General features: G+C 37.7%; 1 protein-coding gene across 3 annotated transcripts in view; it reads right to left on the bottom strand.

Annotated features, from left to right (window-relative positions):
* The window catches only part of DMD (dystrophin), a 2,041,544-nt gene that overhangs the window by 1,428,310 nt on the left and 590,388 nt on the right, over positions 1-22,846 (bottom strand). For all 3 annotated transcript variants that reach the window (XM_087871305.1, XM_087871306.1, XM_087871307.1), the window contains exons 9-10: positions 5,141-5,329; positions 4,684-4,868 (exon numbers count right to left, since the gene is read on the bottom strand). In XM_087871305.1, coding sequence (XP_087727431.1) covers positions 4,684-4,868; positions 5,141-5,329 — 374 coding nt within the window. The remainder of the gene's footprint in view (positions 1-4,683; positions 4,869-5,140; positions 5,330-22,846) is intronic.

The following is a 22,846-nucleotide window of genomic DNA, read 5'->3' as shown; positions in this document are numbered from 1 at the left end:
CCAGTTTGTTCCCCAAACTTTGTGCATTTGTATATAGGCACTTGAGATCTTTATGTCTGACTCCTATTTAGTATATGAGTTTGTCTTCCTTCTCATCCCTCCTTACCTCATTATTTGACTTGTTTTCTAGGGGTTTTTGCTTGGAATTAGGTCTTAGAGATCCTGAAGATTGGTCACTCTCCCCCCTCAATTTTAGTTTAAAGCCGTCCTGATAAATTGAGCCAGTTTTTCTGAAAACATTCTTCCCAGTCTTAGTGAAGTGCAGCCCATCCCTTGCCAAAAACCCATCACAGAGGTAGTGCAGCTCATGGTCCAGGAATCCAAAGTTTTTTTGGTGATACAAACCCTTTAACCAGTGGTTCTAGAATCCTTTGTTCTCTTACCGGATGTTGACCTTTCATTGGCAGTACAGATGAAAAAAAATACTTGTGCATCTAACTCCTTAACTTTCTTGCCTAGCTGCTCATAATCACTCAATATTGTTTTCAAGTTGTTTTTTGTGTCATTCATCCCTTCATGTAGTAGTAGAAAAAGGGTAACAATCTGTGGGGTTTTTTTATTTTGGTTAGGTTCTCAGCCACATCTTTGATTTTTGTTCCAGGGAGACAACATACCTCTCTGGATTGACTGTCTGGTCTACAGATGGCTGATTCTGTTCCCTTGAGAATTGAATCTCCTATCACCAACATTCGCCTTTTTTTTTCTAGGGAGGTTTCAGCAGGGATGAAATTTACTTACCTTCCCTACCGGTTCACCAATGTGCATGCACTGTGCCCACGTCAGGCGGACAAATGTCAGGCGAACAAACACCAATCTCTTCAAGCCCCCTTGGGAGTGGGAGACCAGGAGACCGGGTATATCTGTCCACTAAGTATCTTAGACTAAGATTATCTACCAAGAAACTAGGTCCAACAAGTCGGGAAGATGGCTGGCATATAGATTAAAAAAAGAACAGGAAAAAAATCAAATTCTTATACTAGAAGACATTAATGGAGACATCTTGACAAAAGAAGTGGATAAGTTAGAAAGAGCGAGAGAATTTTACGAAGCCTTATATAAAGAGGAAGCGATCGACCCAGACAAAATTGTACAATACCTGATGGAAGCTAACTTGCCACAGATAATGGAAGAAGAGAGAGAAATGTTAAATAACAAAATCACAATGGAAGAACTCAAACTGGCTCTTGCCAAAATTAAGAAGAACAAAACACCAGGTCCAGACGGTCTCCCGGGGAAAATCTATGCAAAATTCGAGGAAGAATTACAATCAGAATTGTTAGATATATTTAATGAGGTACTAGTTGGTACAAGAATCCCAGACTCCTGGAAAGAAACTTATATTACCCTCATATTGAAAGAAGGTGCTGATCCAAAATAGATAGCAAAGTATAGGCCGATTTCTTTGTTAAATTCAGATTACAAATTATTTACCAGTATAATTGCGGAGAGACTAAAAAAAATCCTAAATGGCTGGATTCATAGTGATCAGAAAGGATTCCTCCCAGGGAGGCAAATGAGGGATAACGTGAGGACGGTAATAAATGTTATAGAATACTATGAACAACACCCGGAAAAACAGCTGGCGTTAGTGTTTTTGGACGCCCAAAAGGTGTTCGACAATTTAAATTGGAAATTCATGATTAACCAAATTGATTTGATGGGATTCGGGACAAATTTTAGAAAGATGATCGAAAATATATATTATAAACAGAGAGCGAGCATATTAATAAATGGGGATAAGACACGGACATTTTGGATACAAAAGGGAGTTAGACAGGGATGCCCCCTGTCCCCTCTACTCTTTATAATGGCGCTGGAAATCCTACTTAGAAAGATTAGAGACAACAAAGAAATCAAAGGATTACAAATTAAGAAAGAAATTTTTAAAATACAAGCCTTCGCCGATGACGTGGCCTTAATAATGGAAGATCCCTTGAAATCTGGTCCCAAAGTACTCCAGGAAATATAACAGTATGGAGAAGTTGCTGGCTTTAAGCTTAACAAAACCAAAACTAAAATTTTAGCAAGAAATATGACAGAGACAAATAAGAAGCGGCTAGAAAAGTCCCTTGAACTTCAAATAGCAAAGAAAATAAAATATCTGGGAATTTGGATCACTGTAAGGTATTCCTCCTTAAAAGAGGACAATTATAGTCCATTACTACAAAAAATAAAGCAGGACATAGATAGATGGAAGAAACTAAAACTGTCCTTCACAGGTAAGATTTCAGCAATTAAAATGAATATTCTCCCCAAAATTATATTTCTATTTCAAACCATTCCAGTGAATATTGATAAAAAATATTTTCTAGATTTGGAAAGGAAGGTGCGAGACTTTTTGTGGGAAGGGAAGAAGGCAAGAATTGCATATAAAACACTGCAAGGGAAAAGAAGCATGGGCGGCTTCGGATTACCCGATTGGCAAGTTTACCAGAAAGCGGCCAAATTAGTATGGATCAAAGAATGGGTCTCATTACAAAACAAGAGAATCCTGACGCTAGAAGGCCACGATCTACAGGCAGGCTGGCATGCTTATTTATGGGGCCCAAAGAACAAAAAGAATTCATATTTCCATAGACACAAATTAAGGGAGACCCTGATCCAAACATGGGAAGAAATTAGACAAAGATTTTATACGAAAGTACCGATTTGGCTCTCAATTATGGAGGCGTTGATTACCACTAATAAAAGGGATATAGTGAAATTTGGCACGTACAAAGATATATTAGATGAAAATGGTATTCTTAGATCACGAGAAACACTAAGTAATCAAGGCTTTAATTTGGACTGGTGGAGCTACATGCAGATAAGCTCTAGATATCAAAAAGATAGGGATCAATTTGGTATAGAGACGAAGTACAACAATTTAGACAAAATTATGCTGGGGATTGAAAAGAAAATGCTAGCCAGATTTTATAATCTCTTATTAGGCGAGGACAGAGCAGAAGGGATAGCCAGGAATTAACTAAGCATTTGGGAAAAAAATATTGGCCACAGACTAAATTTCAGTGACTGGGAGGAGGCTTGGAATAGAAACTATAATCTTACTAAATCAGTAGCTTACAGGGAGAACCACTACAAAATATTTCACAGATGGTATCTAGCTCCAGCTAGATTAGCAAAAATATTCCCCAGCGCCTCAGGAACTTGTTGGAAGTGTGGAAAGGAGGTCGGCACCTTCTTTCACATGTGGTGGTCCTGCTCGGAGACAAAAAAGTTCTGGACAAAAATACGAACTTGGCTGCGAGAAATAGTGGAAGAAGATATAAAATTATCTCTGGAAATTTTTCTACTAGGAATGACGGGAGATGGACTTTCTAAGGACAAGATACAATTAATTATACATCTTATAACAGCGGCCAGATTAACACTCGCAAAATACTAGAAAGATAAACAAATCCCTCCAGAGATGACAATAACAAATAAAATCCTAGAATGTGCAGAAATGGCAAAATTAACTAGTGTTCTTAAAGACGATGAGAATTCAAAATTTAAGGCAGTACAGGAAAGGTGGTACAAATGGTGGAACAATAGAACAAGACTATAAGGATATGTCTATTTCTAATAATGATAGGTTTGAAGATACTTGATGTGTATATAATGTATATATGTAATCGCACGATACCTCAGATGTTACCTGAGATTTGATATTTTCTTTTTAAAAAATTTTTTTCAAAAAATCAATAAAGTATTTAAAAAAAAGAAAAGAAAAAAAAAGAAACTAGGTCCAAAATTCCTAGGACTGTTCCCCATAGTGAAAGTAATAAATCCAGTAACTGTACAGCTTAATCTTCCCTGCTTGATAGGGAAGGTGAATCTGGTTTTTCATAGCAACTTTTTGAAACTAGCAGCTAGCTCGCAGATAAGACCAAGAGATCAACCAGCTCCTAGGGCAATTGTAGTACAAGGGGAAACCCATTATGAAGTAAAAAAAATATTGGACTTTATATTGCACAGAGGTCGTTTACAATATTTAATCCATTGGAACAGGTACCCTTTGTCTGAGGCCACTTGGTAAAAATCTGGGATGTGAAAGTGGATAGATTGGTGAAGCAGTTTCATGAAAATTTCCCTGATAATCCAAAGCTCTTGGGGGGGTGGGGAGAGGTGGTTAGAGAGCGTTTAGACCCTTGTCCCCTAACCCCCTGTCACTTGTCTCATTTCAGGATGTTCTCATCGCTTGAGGGGAGGCAGCCTGTCAGACCTGGATCCATCTTTGGACAGACTTTACAGGGCTGCCACAGTGGGGGATGGGCGAGCTGTGGGAATGGGAGAGTAGCAAAGGGTGTATAGTCATAATAATATTCTTTCACATGAGATCAAGGATGGGTTGCTGGCACCTGGAGGGGAGTGACCAAAGTTTGGCGGCAGCTGTGACAGGAGATTGATTGGGCTATGTGATGTGAATGTCACTGGACAGGGCAGGATGTGAGTTTTAGTGTGGGTGGGGGAAAACATAGGATTTCAGATTCGGGTTTTCCCTAGATGTGCCAATATGACTTCTCTAATAAAATCTTACTTTGATGGACTTTGTCTCGGAGTTCTGAATTACACTGAGGAGTTAGTTGGAACACTGACACATACATTTGTATTAAAAACACACAATATTATTTTGACATGCTTATACTATAACAATAATTTCACCCAGTACAAAGTTGATAATCCCAATTTATATTCACTTACTTGTTCTGTCTTTCCATACTTGTGACTCTGAGATTTTCCCAGCGTGAATTTAGAAGATTCATTTGTTCTTGTATTTCATTTTCTTCATCTTCTGAAAGCTTTCCAAATGTTCCCAAAAGTTGGCTGCCTACTTGCAAAATATCACCAACACGTCCTTGGTGAGCAGTTAATTCCATCATAAAACCCTTGGAAAATCATTATAACAATGATTACCAACAGAAAACAAAATACTCATATGGATATTTTACAGATTACATTAAATTTCCAATTTTTATCAAATAAACCAGTTTTTAGAAATTAACAATGTGATTCAAGTGTTTTGTAAAAAGGAAACCAATGAAATAAAAATATCATTCAAATGTTACATTTTTAGTGTCATACTGTAACCATAGAAAAACAATTAGTATATGTTGACATTTTTGTGTTAATTATTGAAATAGACATTGTTCATTTATACCTCATGAGTGTGAAACTGTTCTTTAACTTCCTCTACGTCAGTGGAGATCTCTCCTCGTGCTTGCAATGAATCTTCAGCAGACAGAAGCCATGAGAGGACTTCTTCTAATTCAGTTTGGTAGCTTTCTAGGTCTGTTTCTGAACTCATGGGTGAAGTTGCAAATAACTTCTGTTCTTGACTTTCAAAATGCTATAAATAAATAATGTATGTAAGGAAAAATTCACTAGTACACTTTCTTCTGGATTAATAAATGAAATGTCATGTTAATTTAATAATTAATACATCATATGGCATCAGTTTCATCTAAAATTAGATCTGATATAAGATTTTTATTATTTTGTACAAAGGTGTTGGAATTGGCATTGGGTACAAAGCCATCTCATAAATATTAACATAAAAGAGTTATCAAACATTCTTCATGCACAGCTTTAGTTATAGGTATGTTTGGTTAAAAACAGGAACATTAATTGTGGTGAGCTCAGTTTGTATATTCAGTTACACTATAACTGCATGCAAAGCTACATTAATGCATATAAACATTGTAAATATTTATAAAAGTACAGTTGTAAGTTAAAATAATTCCTCTATTTTTTACATTTTGGTATAACTTATAACATTATCTTTGCCAAGTATTAAATTAGAGATTAAATAAACTAGGAATTTGAAACAATGACATTTCTACATTATTATTGTTATGCCAGAGTCATGTTTGTCTTCTAGCAGTATTTTTTTTTTCTCTTGTGCTGAATATATCTGTCTCTGCTTCAATGTATCCCTAATGATTGGCAGATATAAAACTAACAATTCATGGCAGGGACACTTCTCTGCTTTATATTAGGAATGTGGAGCTTCATCACTATTTTTGTTTTTGTTTTATTTACATCACAATTTTTTACACAAGACAAAACATACTATATTGAACATTTTTATGAGAGAGAGAGAGAGAGAAATTTAGTAAGGAAGGTTGACTTTATTTTATGCATATTTTATTTTTAAATAATTAGGGGAATCCTACATTTACCTCATGAAGGGAAAAGCCTATGACATACTAGGCCAAACATTTTCCTTGCAAAAAGAAAAAAAAGTTCTTTTCCTCCTTCCCATTCAAAAGAGTTTTAGTTACAGATGTCCAAACCAGAAACACATTTCTTTTAACAACATCTTATATTTAGGAGATATGAATTGATTGGCACAGAAATTAGTTTGGGGGAAAAATTTTTTTAATAACATTGGTGTATAGAGAATCAAGAAATGATATCTGTGAAGAAGTAAACATATTTAGGATTGTGTTATGGTTTGCATTTGGAATGCATATTTTGACATGTTTTGTTTTTAATTCTCAACAGAACTGATGTAAAGCTTAAGAGCCTAGTGAACCCAACCATTGAGACATTCTTGTTTGAAAGTGCAGATGGCAGAGTGAATGGACATCTGATGGAGAACATAAGGACACACTGTATTCCCAGTAGCATAATGGGGAGCCAGATGTCTACTTTTTAAAAAGTAGGATGAATTGGCAAAAATAAATTAATGGCAATTAATGTATTTGGCTAATTTCTGCATGCACATATATATTTATACTGTCTGTCTGTCTGTCTGTCGGTCTGTCTGTCGGTCTGTCTATCTTACAAATTTTTCTTTTTCAATTTCAGGTAGCAAAAATGTACACGTTCCAGGTAAATTTGCAACTTCCATAAAGAAGTTTGTATGGTAACTTTAAACCGATCTGGAGTCTTCTTAATTTCCCTTATTGTAGGTTCCACATAATAGTTGTGAACTAATATGGGTCTAGAGAGATATATTTAGTAGTAGCCCTGTCTCTTTTAAAATAATTTCTTCTGTGTATGCAGACTTTTTAAATATAATTTTGCTTTTAAATGGAATAAAATATACTGCTAGTAATGGCTTATAATCCATTGTTCAAGAATAAAAAAATGTTACTTGAATCATTGGCCTTATAGATAAGTGGGCATGGCAGATCATCAAAAAGTTTTGATATACTTTGAAGTCCAATGTGTAAAGAAATTATACTAACATTAATTCATTGAAGTGCAATTTGTCTTATTATTTCTTTTACAAAGCACAATATATACAGAATATAGAATAAAACAACCGATTTTGTTCCTCCTTCCTTTATACTTTCCTTCCCTAGTAAAAAATGATCATAGATTCATCAATATACAGGATAGTAATTATAAACTTTATATATAGAGTAAATATATGCTATATATAGTATATAGTATAAGAGTACATTTTTTAAAGATAAATTTCAATTATTTTTAAATTATTTATTATTTATTTATTTAATTAAATTTTTATACCGCCCTTCTCCTGCTAGACTCAGGGCGGTGAACAGCCAAGAATAAAAAACATCCAATACAAAATTTAAAATTATTAAAAAAATTAAACAAATTTTGGCCCAAATTTAAAACATCCCAACTAAAATCCATTACAATTAAAATATCTAAGGGGGGGGGCGTTTACGCCAGCCCAGCTTGGTGAAATAGAAAAGTTTTGAGGGCATGGCGAAAAGCACAGAGATCTAGTATCCTATGTATCTCCGGGGGCAGGTCGTTCCAGAAGGCAGGTGCTGCCACAGACAAGGCCCTCCCCCTGGGGGTCGCCAGCCAACATTGCCTGGCTGACGACATCCTGAGGAGTCCCTCTCCGTGGGAGCGAACTGGCCAGTGGGAGGCTATCGGTAGCAGAAGGCGGTCCCGTAAGTACCCAGGCCCTGTGCCATGGAGCGCTTTAAAAGTGGTAACCAACACCTTGAAGTGCACCCGGAAGACCACCGGGAGCCAATGCAGCTCGCGCAGGAGGGGTGTCACATGGGAGCGGCCCATCGCTCCGATAATCCCCCGCGCAGCCATATTTTGCACCAGTTGGAGCCTCCGGGTGCTCCTCAAGGGGAGCCCCATGTAGAGAGCATTGCAGTAGTCCAGGCAGGAAGTGACAAGAGCCTGAGTGACTGTGTGTAAGGAGTCCCGATCCAGAAAAGGACGCAACTGGCGAATCAGGTGAACCTGACAAAAGGTTCGTCATATGCCGTCATATGCTCTTCTAAAGACAGCCGTGCATCCAGGAGGACGCCCAAGTTGCGAGCCCTCTCCGAGGGGGCCAGTAACTCGCCCCCAATAGCCAGCGATGGCACCATCTGGCTATATCGGGACGCCGGAAGCCACAGGCACTCGGTCTTGGAAGGGTTGAGTCGAAGCCTGTTTTTCCCCATCCAGACCCGCATGGCCTCCAGGCACCGGGACATCACTTCAAGGGCATCGTTAGGATGGCCTGGGGTGGAGATGTACAAAGTAATTAAACATATACTTTCCTAATTAGCTTTCATTCCCAAAATCAAGTTTCTTACTTGCATTATTTTACCCTGTAGAATAAAGTATACTCTTTTAATTCTTCTAAAGTTATTTCTACAACACTGAGTACTTTGATACCCCTTAAAATTATCCAGAGACATTTGTTATTGTATACTAATAGTTTTGGATAAAAGACTATACATAATGAATAATAATTAGTCTCAGAGCTGAAAATGACCCTATTTGGTCAGGAGGGACTCAAGAAACTTGTTTTCTATATTAATTTAGGGGAATGAATCTTAATAATTAGAATTTTAAGAAGAAGCAAGATAGTTTTAAACTACTAGCAGGACATAATTCTTTTTTTTTTTTTAAGTATACTTAGTTCTAACACACTCCTTCTCCAATTTCCCTACAAATCCTTTGTCAAATACTGTGGTAAAATATCCTTCTGGGAGCACTTTTCTGTGAATTAAATACATGGACACAAACCTATTATCAATTTCTTTGCATTGCACACATTTTCTTCTATTCTTTCAGCATTTCCCCCCATACCTCCTCAGTTACAGATAAGCCTATATTTACAACCATTTGTTCAGCGACTATTCCAACTTAGAATAGTGCTGGAAAAAGTGATATACCACCAGTCCCCGAAGTTATGGCCATTATAGTGCTTCCCCAGTCATGTGATCAAAATAATTAGCTATTTAAGTTATTTACTGGGCTGGTATGCCACCACTTCCTAGAACCTTTGGGAAGCTAACTGCATGAACATAAACAATATCCAAGAACTCAAAATACACATTTTAAAAATTAGAAAAATCAGGAAATATAAGAACCAAACATAGAAATGCCACGCACCTACAAATCCACCTTCAATTATAACACAGCTTCCTCCTATGACAGATAGAAACGTTCACCATTTTCTTGAACTCAAAGAAGGAAAAAGCTGTGCAAATCTTTACAAAGAGAGAGGTTAAAAGAATGGGATGGCTATTGAAAATGTACACTTCTAGACTTCTGGCTGATGGTGTGGCAAGATCAGACATGAGGAACAGGTCTCCATGCTCCTGCGCCGAGTTCTCCCTGTTGGAGGGCTCCGAAAGGAGCTAAAGCCACCCAGTGAAGAAAAGAGGGTCACCCTGCAGGTCACAGAGAGCAGCAACTCTCCTGCTTGACCCAGGGCTTCTTCCCTCTCATCCATGACGAGAAGAGGCAGCCATGAAGCTGGGACAGCCGAGGCAACAAAGAAATGTGCAGGAGCATTGTAGAAGAACAGTGACGATCTGGGTGAGAAGATTCTTCTTTTTACTTAGATCCTAACTTTAAAAGAAAGAAAAAAAATCCAGGAAAAGAGACTCTTAGAACTATTTCTTAAAGTGGTGAACAACCACAGAGAGAAAAATCCTAGACCTGAAAGAAAGAAACTAAGGGGAGAAAAGTTAAAGACCTTTTAAAAAATAGAAAATTGGATTTTTAAACTGGGTAGGCATTGTTTTGGAAAGGCATTATAAAATGCTGGAACTATCTACTTGAATAGCCGACTTTGCTTCCATAAATTGAACTAAAATTGGATTAATTAATTTATCAGACTTAAAACAATGCTGAAGCCTAAGTTGAGGGTGCCATTTACTGGTGAATGGAAAATATACCATACACCTACAAGCCAGGGAAGATTTATGATAAAAGAAATAAACAACATTCATCTGGAGGACTGTGGTGATATTTACTGTTCTATAACTATCTATTTTATGATTACTGGAGACTCTATTGTGAGAATAAGGAAGATTCTCAAGTAAAGTAAAGTGACTTTTGATTTGTGGAAGCTGCCTGGACTACTTAAATGGAACTAATTAATAATCCTGAGATGTAAAGAACTATGATTATTGAACTTTCTGAAGAGCAACATTGGACTTGAATATATTGTTTTTGTCACGAATGTTTTCAGAATTGCTGTAGCTACTTGATCAGTTACAAACAGTATGGATCCAATCAAGCCATCTCCTGTTTGCAATTAACTGCAAGCCTTCCCCACCCTAGTTAATTGCAGGTTAACTCCTCATATAAGCACGGACCTTTCTGCTTGCTATTTGGGCCTAGACACTGTTTAGGCCTAGATGCAGAGCCAGTGCTGAAGCACCTGGACGCAGAGCCCAGACCAGAGCTGCAGAAGGGAGGAGAACTCAGATAAGGAGTCCTGACGGCTGCAGCAGAGATAGCAGCAGAAAAGGAGTTGAAGAGCTGTGTAAAGATACTCCCACGGAGCTAGCTGCAACTGTGAGTTGAGATAGCTGGGAGCCTTTTGAAGTCTCCAATTTCGGCTTGCCTTTTGCTGAGTTGAAGCACACAAGCCAACATCTGAACTGTTGCTGCTGGACAGTTTCCCTTCCAGGAGCTTCAAGCCACGTTTGCTGATTGAATTGTTTTTCACAGGTGACTTTTAGCTGTGAAGCCTACGCTGCTGCTCTTCTACCACCTCGATGATGTATCGACACCGAAGCTGTTTAATGTCATGTTAGTTTTTTCTTATGGACTGTTTCGGTATTGTGGAGAGGAATTTAGGGAGATGGCCTGGCTTCATTTAACCAAGATAAGACTTTGTTATTAATGTGCCTTTTTAAAGATATAGTGTTTTTTAAACATTTTGAAGTAAAGTATATTTTTATACAAGACTCCTCTGCTAGTTTTATTTCAGTCCTAGTGTGTTTGCTCGTGAGCTAGTTCACGGTTCGGGGACAACCCTCAACCCCATCCTATTGAGTAAGAGTGGGACTTACTAAAATAAGATGCTCCATCAGAGGGAAAGAGTGAGATTTCAAAAGAAATGGCGTTGATGTTTCAAATCATTAAGGATACTATGACAAAGAATCACAGAGAGATAAAGAACCTATTGCAAGACATAAATGGGTAAACAGAAAATATCCTACAACTGATAATGAATGAAGATAAAAGAGTCCAGAAAGAGGAGACAGCAGAAAGAATGGAGTAAAAGATAGAACAGACAAACCAGTAAACAAAGCAAGAAGATGAGAAGGAGAAGACGATAAAGATAATAATGACTGATGAAATAAACCAAGGGAAAAGTACTTTAAGAAAGTTAAACATGGAATCAGATAACCTGGAAGATACTTATGAAAGGGAGATAGGGGTTTGGGTGGACATTCTAGAGACCTGGCAGCTTAGGAGGTTAGAGATGGGAGAAATATTCAGACTGAATGGTAAAGACACAGATACTGATAGAAACAAAGATCCAAGAGAAGAGTATGGGAGGCAAGCTAAAAAACAAATAAGAATTGAAGTATTAAAACGGGCAAGAGATGATGGATAGAAAAGATTTTTTTTTCTTTTTTTTTCTAATATAATGATGGCCTGATTAAAAACTAGAATAGGGGAAGACATAAGAATACACATCTTTATATAAATCAATAGTTAGATGGAAAGATTGGAGGTTGAAAGATGGTATTATTAGGTATGTTTAAATAATAGGATGATTGGTACATGAATGGCGTATTGTGACTTTGAACAACCAAATAATGAAGGACTATGTCTTAATATAAACATGTGTATTAACACTAGAATTAGTATTATTAGTATTGGCCTGATTAGAAGCTAGAATAGAGGTAGAAATAATAGAGGGAATATTAGCAGATATAATTTTTATATAATAGAATATAAGTAATAATTAGATGAAAGCATTAGAAGTTGAAAGATGGTATTAGTATGTACGCTTAATAATATCATTGGCATTAAAATGGAACATTGAAATATTGAATATCTAACATGTATATCAATACTAGGATTATATAAATTTGATTAGTGTAATTATTATTATTATTATTATTATTATTATTATTATTATTATTATTATTATTATTATTATTATTATTATTAATCTTTGGTGAGATTCACAGCTTTGAGGCTGGTTAATAGCTCAGCAGCTCGAGTCCTAACCAAGGACCTAGGAACTGTTAAGGTATCATGGGAGGATGTAAACTGTTCCGAGTAGGGTGGTTTTTTGTAGAGTCAAAATGTTCAAGTCCGATAAATTTAGAATTTCTAAATAGCGAGGTAGCCCTTTGTGTATTGCTCCAAGGGCTCCAATTACAATCGGGACAACACACAATTTCTTTTTCACAGTCGCTCAACTTCAATTTGCAAGTCCCAATACTTGGTGATTTTTTCTTGCTGCTTATCTTCAATCTGTGCATCACCAGGTATTGCAATGTCAATGAACCATACTTTTTTTTTTTCAACTATTGTTATGTCAGGTGTGTAGTGGACCAAGTGCCTGTCAGTCTGAATCCTGAAGTCCCACAAGATCTTGAGTTTCTCATTCTCTAAAACTTTCTCAACCTGATGTTCCCAGTGGTTTTTGCTGTACTCAAATCCAAACTTCTGGCATAATTCCCAGTGAATGATCTTAGCAACGCGGTCATGGCATTGTAGATAGTCATTATTATTATTATTATTATTATTATTATTATTATTATTATTATTATTATTATTATTATTATTATTTTATTAACTTTATTCATTAAACATGAAACTCAGTCAACTGATCATTCAAAAATGCATCACAAATAGCATTGACTGATGCTAATGGTTAATGCGGGTTGCTGCCAGCATCCTACGTATCAATCAAGTACCTTCTTAAGATGTACGATGTTCCAAGTAGCACAGTTTTTTACAGTTCCGCTGGTGTTATTGCAGGAAGCTGCAATTTGTTGATGTATCTTATAAAATTCTTGGACATGGTACCAAGTGCCCCGATGACAATGGATATCACTGTTACATGTTTCATCCATAATCACGTAGTTTCAATGGCCAGGTCGTGATATTTCATGATTTTTTCCAGTTCTTTTTCTTCGACTCTGGCATCTCCTGGTACTGCGATGTCAATAAATTGTACGTTTTGGTTTTCGGCAACTGTGATATCTGGGATGTTGTGTTCCAAATGACAATCCATCTGTATTCGAAAGTCCGACAAGATCTTCACCTTCTCATTTTCTATAACTTTTTCCACTTTATGTTCCCATGACTTTTTGGATACAGGTAAGTTGTATTTTTTACATAATGACCAGTGGATTAATTTAGCAATTCAGTCGTGTCTAGCTTTGTAATCAGTTTGTGCGATTTTGCTGCATTCACATATTAAATGTGAAACAGTTTCGACTTTGTCGTTGCAAAGTCGCCAGTTTGGATTGTCAGTGGATTTTTGTATCTTTGCTTTCATGGCATTAGTTTGTAGTGCTTGTTCTTGAGCAGTGAGTATTAAACCTTCAATTTCTTTCTTGATGGTTCCCATCTTAAACCATGCCCATGTCAAATTTATCATTCAAACTTCATTTTTCTTCTTCTATAGTTTGATGGATTTGCAATAGTCCTCTGCCTCCTATTTTTCTTGGCAGGTACAACCTGTCAATGTCACTTCGTGGATGTAAAGCGTGGTAGATATTCAAAAGTTTGCACGTTTTCCGGTCCAAGTTCTCCAGTTCAGCCAAAGTCCAGTTGATGATTCCAGCTGAGTAGCGTATCACTGGAACTGCCCATGTATTAATGGCTTTAATTATGTTTCCAGCATTCAGCTTTGATTTTAATATTTTGCAGACCCTCCTGATGTATTCCTTTTGTGTTGACTCTTTGACTTTTCCATTCAAGATGTTATCTGCTTCCAATATGCCTAGGCATTTGTAACCATCATCCTTTGCTAATGCTTTTACCATGTTGCCATTTCCCAGTTCTATTCCTTCTATTTTTCCATTTTTCACTGCTGCATGGATAATATAGCACATTTTTCAAGTCCAAAGTTCATTTTGATGTCGCTGCTGAACAGTTGAACTGTGTTGAATATTGATTTAAGTTCAGTGGTGCTTTTTGCATACATTTTTAAGTCATCCATATATAGTAGATGGTTTATCTTGCCATGTTGGCTTGAGATTTGGTATCCCAATTTTGTATTTTGTAGGATTATTGTCAATGGAATTAATGTGATATTGAACAGTAGTGGTTAAAGTGAGTCCCCCTGGAAGATTCCTCGTCTGATGTTGACTTCACCAATGTTCTCCCCATTTGCTGTTAGTACTGTTTTAAGTTTTTGCATATTTGCTTTCAACAATGTACAAATATTTTTGCTGATTCCAAAGTTTTTCAGACAGGTGTCAATCCAGCTGTGGGATAATGAGTCAGATGCCTTTTTGTAATCAATCCATGCCATATTTAAATTTGTTTTTCTTCATTTTGCATTTTTTAGTATCACTTTGTCAATGAGAAGCTGATCTTTTGTTCCTTTTGATTTTTTTTATAATTTCCTTTTTGTTCTACTGGATACAAACTGTTTTCCATCAGAAGATTGAATACTGAATTTGCCAGTATTCTTGTAAAAAGTTGTTGGCAGACAAGTAATTGGGCGATAGTTGCTTGGTTCTGTGCCCTTTTCTGGATCTTTCATTATCAAGTATGTTCAACCAGCTATTAACCATTCTTTGCTTGTTACATTTTGAAGCATTTGATCAAATTGAGTGGCCATGCGATGATGGAGGATGATCAGGTGTTTTAGCCAGTATCCATGCAGTTCATCCAGGCCTGGTGCACTCCAGTTCTTGACCTTCTTTGCTTGTTTTGCAACCATGTCAGTTGTACAATATTTTTCATTTTGTTTCATGTTGTTTGTTGTTGAATATCTTTGATCCAGGAGGCAGTTTTGTTGTGTTCCACTGGATTTTCCCACAGTTCTTTCCAAAAGTTCAAAGTTTTTTCTTTACATGGGTGAACATTATTTTGGACTCGATTTTCATCAAGTGACTGGTAGAAGAGTTGTGGGTTTCTTCTCAACTGGATATTTTCACGATATTGTTTTATTCGTCCTTCATATCTTTCAATTTTCTTTGCTGTTGATATTACATGTTGTTTTAGTTCTTCCATGATTTCTGTTATTGTTTTTTCTTCCAGGTTGTATTTTTTGTGTAAACTACTTTTCAGCTTTTTGTTCTTTAGTTTTCCTTCTTTCAAGTACTTCAGATTGCTGACATCCCCTCATAGTTTTTTAATTTTATTTTCAAGTCGAATTTTCCACTTTGGTGTTCCAGTGGGTTTCTTTTTTGGCATTTTATAACCCAGTTCTGCAGTTATAATGGCGGCTGTGGTATACATTAGTTGGTTGGTTTCATATAGTGTGCTGGATGGGATGGAAGTTAAAATGTTGTTCACGGCAGTTAACAGATCTTTCACTTGTTTGCTATGCACTTTGCAAATGGTAGGTAGTCTTTTTCTTTCTATGTTTTCTTTGATGTTGTTTTCAATATTTTCTTTCAGCATTTTTGCTAGATCACTTAGCTCTACACTTTCGAGTTGTTGCACAGGAGGATTTTCATCCTGTATGTTGGTTTCTTCCACTGGCTGGTCAGTTTGTTGAGGTGTTGGAGCAGTTTCTTTAGCTTGTTCATCATTACTTGTTGTTTTCTTTTTAGCCAATGTTTCTAGATGTTGCATTTCCACATCTGTGAAAACTTTATTATGGATGATGGAGCATATTTGATCCATTAATCTTTCTTCAGTTACGTCACTTTCCGGGTGTTTTCCTTCCACAGTTGCATCATTCTTTTTGGAAATCCCCTGGCTGTTGGTTCTGCCTGGTAATACTATTAGATGATTTCTTGATTTTCTTTGGTTGTCCAAGTTTTGCGCTTTTGTTTCAGTCGTTTTGCAGTTGCACGCCCTGGTTCTCTAGCAGTAACAATTGAGCCCTGTAGGCCCTTTTTCAACAAATGTCCAGGAGCCATAGCATCTGACGCAGTCCTTATTGACCCGGGTGACAACCGATCCAGTGTGGAATTTTGTTGATTTCTTCTCATCATTAGTGATGGTAGGTGGCTGGGTTGGTTCACAGTGGCTAAGCCACTACTGATCCAAAGATGATAATCCCATAACCATAGGAATTGCACCGGATAGCTGTCCAAGCCCAGCCATGGCAGCCTAACTGCCTGTTTAGTGGCAGAAAGGCAGGATCAGGAATGGGGGGGGGGGGAAGAGGCCTACCTGTCTGTTTGGTAGCAGAAAGGCAGGATCAGGAATGGGGGGGGGGGGAAGGAAAGAGGCCTACCTGTCTATTTGGTAGCAGAAAGGCAGGATCAGGAATGGGGGGAAGGAAAGCGGCCTATCTGCCTGTTTGGTAGCAGAAAGGCAGGATCAGCTTATTATTATTGTTATTATTGTTGTTGTTGCTGCTGCTGCTGCTGCTGCTGTTTGTATCAAAATGAATTATACTCAGAGGCCACACTGATCATGTATTGATATTGATGTATATTTAAAAAAAAAATCCAATAAAACCTAAAAAGAAAGAAAAAAAGAAAGAAAGAAAATGCTTCTAATGCTGATCAGTGGCTTCCTATAGGGATGGACCTGGTGGGACCTAACCATAGTTGGCTTGATTGGATAAATTCAAAAGAAGGTACTCCCTTAGCTAATCAAACCTGGAGCCATATACAATTTTAAAGGTGATAACCAGCACCTTGAATTAGATACAGAAGTTGACTGGAATACAATGCAGTTCCTGACAGTAGTGTTCCAATATTTGAGGGGCTGACAAAGAAGAGGGGGTCAACCTATTTTCCAAAGTACCAGAAGACAAGACAATGGATAGAAACTAATCAAGTAGAGAAGCAACCTAGAACTAAGAAGAAATTTCCTAACAGTGAGATCAATTAACTACTGGAACAGCTTGCCTTCAGAAATAGTAGGCGCTTCATCACTGGAGGTTTTTAAGAAAAGACTGGACAACTATCTGTCTGAAATGGTATACAGTCCCCTGCTTGAGAAGAGGGTTGGACTATTGAATGAAAACGGTGAACTTAAATCAAAGCAAGAATTAGAAGAACAAGAGATAAAGATGGATTGGTTTTCATATATGCAAATACATTCTAGATATGATAAAGATTTTAAGACAGAGGGTTTTTATAGTAATTTGACTAATCTAGATAAAATTTTAACAGGTTCTTATGACACCGTAATTAAAAAATTGTATGGTTATTTATTAGAGGTAAAATTGGAAGAAGAACAAGTTAAAGAAACAATGATTGCATGGGGGAAAAATTTTGGCTATGGAATTGATTTAGAGAAATAGCAAAAATTGTGGTCGCAAAATTATAAAATGACAATGTCAACAGCATATAAGGAGAATTTGTACAAGATGTTTTACAGGTGGCATTTACCCCCAACGAGAATTGCTAGAATGTTCAAGAACAAATCAGAACAGTGTTGGAAATGTCATCAGACACCAGGTTCATATTTCCATATGTGGTGGACATGCGTAGAAGCTAAAAGATATTGGACTAAAATCCACACATGGTTGGAAAAAATGACAAAGAAACACATTGACTTTAAACCAAAGATATTTTTATTAGGGATTTTACCAGAAATATATAATAGAGAACTGAGATATTTAATTATGAATGTTTTAAAAGCGGCTAGAATTGTATTTGCTAAAAATTGGAAAAAGGAGAAAATACCTATGGAAGATGAAAGTTATTAAGAAAGTTATGGAATGTGCTGAAATGAGTAAATTGACATTTGAAATTAGAGAACAGGAAGACAAGCAATATTATATGGTATGGGATGTATTTTATCAATGGCTAGATAAGAAAGCATGGAAATGAAGTATGAAATATGAAATAAATGTAATAATAAAATATATGATATGGTTTTTTAGGGGATAAATGCCATTGTTAAATAAATGTTAAATGAGAATAATAACACAATGAGATATAATAAATTGACAAGTAACTTGTACATTTTGGATATGGGATTAAGCACAAAAGAATTGTAACCGATCGACACACATTCTGTAATTATAATGGATGATGGTTGTTTTTATGTTTTGTTTAAAAAATAAAAAAAAATAACAAAAAAAGAGGGTTGGACTAGAAGACTTGCAATGTTCCTTCCAACTCTGTTATCATGTTACTCTGATGTCACAAAAAATAATGAGATACCAATAAATGTCTGGTGTCATGAATGTGTTACAGTGATCCAATTATCTAGGGTATAAGTGAATGTGAACAAAATTTCCCAGTCCAGGAATGGTTACAGCTGACATATAAAAATTGCTTAGATTCGGGAAGGATTGGATTCTGACTGGGTAGCTTCAGGCGGGGTGACGGAGGCGGGCCTTGAGAATTTGGGAGGAGTTTGACCTGGTGGCTCCCGAGGACGTGGACAGGATTCTGGGCAGGCTTAGTGTGGCCACATGTTTACTGGACCCGTGTCCCTCCTGGTTGGTACTGGCCTCCCGGGAGGTTACACGAGGCTGGCTCCAGGGGATTATTAATGCTTCTTTGAGTGAGGGTAACTTCCCCGCCGCCATGAAGGAGGCGGTGGTGAGGCCCTCATTAAGAAACCTTCCCTGGACCCAGCTGTATTAGCAAATTATCATCCTGTCTCCAACCTCCGCTTTGTGGCGAAGCTTGTTGAGAGTGTGGTGGCGCGACAGTTTCCCCGGTACCTGGAGGAAACGGTTTATCTAGATCCGTTCCAGACAGGTTTCAGGCCTGGGCACAGCACGGAAATGGCATTGGTCATGTTGGTGGATGATCTCTGGAGGGCTCGGGACAGGGGCTGTTTCTCTGTCCTGGTCCTATTAGATCTCTCGGTGGCTTTTGATACCATTGACCATGGTATCATGCTGCACTGACTGGAGGGGTTGGGGATAGGGGGCATCATGCTGTGGTAGTTCTCCTCCTTCCTCTCCAATCGGTCGCAGTTCGTGTTGACGGGGGGACAGAGATCGACCTCGAGGCGCCTTGTGTGTGGGGTGTTGCAAGAGTCGATTCTCTCGCCCCTTTTGTTCAACATTTATGTGAAGCCGCTGGGTGAGATTATCTGTGGTTTCGGGGTAAAGTGTCACCTGTACGCTGACGATACTCAGCTGTACATTTCCACCCTGGACCACCCCAACAATGCCCTTGATGTGATGTCCCGGTGCCTGGAGGCCATGCGGATCTGGATGGGGAGAAACAGGCTCAGGCTCAACCCATCCAAGACCGAGTGGCTGTGGCTTCCGGCATCCTGATATACTTTTGGGGGCGAGTCGTTGGCCCCCACAGAGAGGGCTCACAACTTGGGTGTCCTCCTGGATACACGGCTGTCTTTGGAAGAGCATATGACGGCTGTGGCCAGGGGGGATTTTTATCAGGTTCGCCTGATCCACCAGTTGCGTCCCTTTCTGGATCAGGATGCCTTACGCACAGTCACTCATGCCCTCGTTATGTCCCGCTTGGACTACTGTAATGCTCTCTACATGGGGCTCCCCTTGAGGAACACCCGGAGGCTCCAACTGGTCCAGAATGTGACCGCGTAGGTGGTTATGGGAGCGACTCGGCACTCCCATGTAACACCTCTCCTGAGAGAGCTGCACTGGCTCTCAGTGGTCTTCTGGGTGCGCTTCAAGGTATTGGTTACCACCTTTAGAGTGCTCCATGGCTTAGGACCTGGGTATTTACGAGACTACCTTCTGCCGCTGGTAGCCTCCCACCGACCAATACGCTCCCACAGAGAGGGGCTCCTCAGGGTGCCATCAGCCAAACAATGTCGGCTGGCGGCCCCCAGGGGGAGAGCTTTCTCTGTGGGGGCACCTACCCTCTGGAATGAGCTGCCCGCGGAGGTACGGCGGATCCCGGATCTGCGCACTTTCCACCGTGCCCTAAAGACGTTTCTGTTTCATCAAGCCGGGCTAACTTGACCTAACTTTTTAAAATTGTTTTAATTTTAAATTATTAAATTATGGGTTTTAATATAGGGGTGTTTTAACTGTGGGCCAAATTAATTTAATTGGATTTTAATATTGTTTTAAATTTTGTATTTTTTGTATTTTATCTGCTGGCTGTTCACCGCCCCAAGTCCTTCGGGAGAAGGGCGGTATACAAATATAATAAACATAAACATAAACATAAACAAAAAGTAGATATCGAAAGACTGCCGTAGTTGCTGCCTACTCCCAAAGCAGGAATGTTGAATTTAGGAGAACCCCCACATTGTGAAGCACCTTTGATCAGAAGACTACAACTCTATTCAAAATTAAATACTGAATTCTTTAGACCTGTCTAATTCACAATCCCAAAACTACTCTGTGTTGAAAGAATTCAGTTAGAGTCTTTTGTTCTCTATACAGATGATTACAACCTTCCACCATTGAGCAGAACTCCCATCACATATCAATGGTATGTGGCAATGTTCTTGGGAGACAAGGGAGTCACAGATTAGACAAACATGACGCAAAAGACATTTCAGTTCACCGATGCATAGGCTCATGGGAATTCTTTCAGAAGTGACTCTTCCTACTTTTCCAGAGAGTAAAAGGAAAGGTGGGGAGAAGTACTTGCAGTAGCACAAGATTCTGTTAATTTAACCTTACAGTAAAGATAAAGCTAGTTTTAATTGTTGTGCTAATTGTAGACTATCTTGAAGGGCTAATATTATAAGTTGGTTTTTTTAGGATGATTTATGCAACTAGATAATATCACCATACTGATGATATGAAACATAATACTAATGGATAATCTGTCTCAGTAATTTCATGTAGACGTTAAAAAGAAATGGAGGAAATAGAGATCCTTGAGGGATGCTACAGAAAAGAGATCTCCAGGCAGATTCACATCTCCCTTCCCCATTGAATGAAATTGTCCATTCAGGAAACAGGACAATTACTGGGTGCCTATCAAATTATGTTTTTAAGATATTTAGGAGAAAAGATGGATGCTATAAATGAATTTTACTACACATCATACAGAAATATTTGTCTTAAAATGTGATAAAAAAAAAGAAATAGAATAATGTAAATTTAAAATGGGGAAATACTGATCTTGATAATGGGTAGAAGAAACAGTATTTAATATAGCTACAGGGGTTAATATTGCTACAGGTAGAACAACAGATGAAAAGCAGATCTGCTGTGATTTCTATCACTAATTAATTTCTTTCACTACTTAATCTAACAATCAAAAATAAAGACCACAGAAGGTAAATAATAATGATAGATGTATGCAGAAATATATGAGTTATCCTGCAATTATTGAATAATTTGCTTTAGTCATATTGTGATTTTTTTTCTGTTCACTTGTGTCCGATTCTGGGAAACTGCCTGAACAAGTCCCTGCTGTTTTCCTGGCAAGATTTTCCAGAAGTGGTTTGCTTTCTTTCTTGGGTAGAGAAAATGACTAGCCCAAGGTCACCCAGCTGGCTTTGTGCCCAAGGTGGGACTAGAACTCACAGTCGCCCAGCTTCCAGCTTGATGCTTTTCACTACACCAAACTTACTGTCAAATTAAATTTACCAAGTCCTAAATACAGCTATCACAATATCTGTTTTCAATCTGTGTCTAAAGTTATCCTTGGTAAAAATATGCAAAATTGTCTTAAGTAATTATCCCTTTTAAAAACAACTATATGCAATATGAAGAGAGAGAGAGACAGAGAAAAGATCTGTTCATACAGAACAAATGACCTGATGTCTACAATTCAAGAAATGCAACCTCAAATGTATGACATTTCATTTCTGCACTGATTCAATATGGCAAAGAGAAATGTTTAAGAAACTCAAGCAAAACATCTCCTCCATGTTCATAGTAATCATTTATATCTTTGAATTTAGATTTATGTTATAAAGGGATTAAGGATTGAATTTATGTCTTTAAAACTTAATCTTTTATTGAGGCTTTTAATATTTTTATAGTAACTATCTAATGTAAAAAAGAAGGTATAACTAGAAAAGGCAAGCCTTATAGCAGAAAGAGTCGGCTGACCCAAATAACACAAAAAACCCTAAGAAGAATATCACTGAAAATTAAAATGGACACAAGCAAAAAGGGTGCATTTATTTCCCACAGCAAGCACAGGCATATTAGAAGAAGAGTGTTATTCACAACAAAAAAATAATATTGACAGACCTGTGGAGGGAACATCCTCCCTTTTTGGTCAGAGAACATGACATAAGCAGTTTGTGTGTACACATAGCTTTTGAAACGAGGCTTAGGTGAAGGGGTGTGCACATGGCCCTGTGCTACACTGACTTTGATATAAGAAGAAGAAATTAGGAAGAAAAGCAGACATACATGGATGAATGTGGGTAACAAAATGGATGAAATGTAGTATATTTCAGGGGAGAATGTCAGCAGCCATCTTACTTCAAGAAATGCTCAAGAATTAAACAGAGATTTTCATTATAGGTTTAATGAGAAATAGAAAAAATATTTGAAGTACCTGTAATTATCCCCACTATGAAGCCTATCATCAATAAAGACCTCTGTGATTAAATGCACTTAAAGCAAAAGGACACGAACCCAGAAAGGTTGTGAATAAATATGTTCAGAATTCTGCAAAGGTGTAAAATAGTTGGGAGGCCCATCATA

This window comes from Pantherophis guttatus, chromosome 5 (genome assembly GCF_059756535.1).
Source record: "Pantherophis guttatus breed Tessera chromosome 5, ASM5975653v1, whole genome shotgun sequence".
NCBI classification, from domain to species: domain Eukaryota; kingdom Metazoa; phylum Chordata; class Lepidosauria; order Squamata; family Colubridae; genus Pantherophis; species Pantherophis guttatus.
This window is presented reverse-complemented; position numbering and strand designations above follow the sequence as displayed.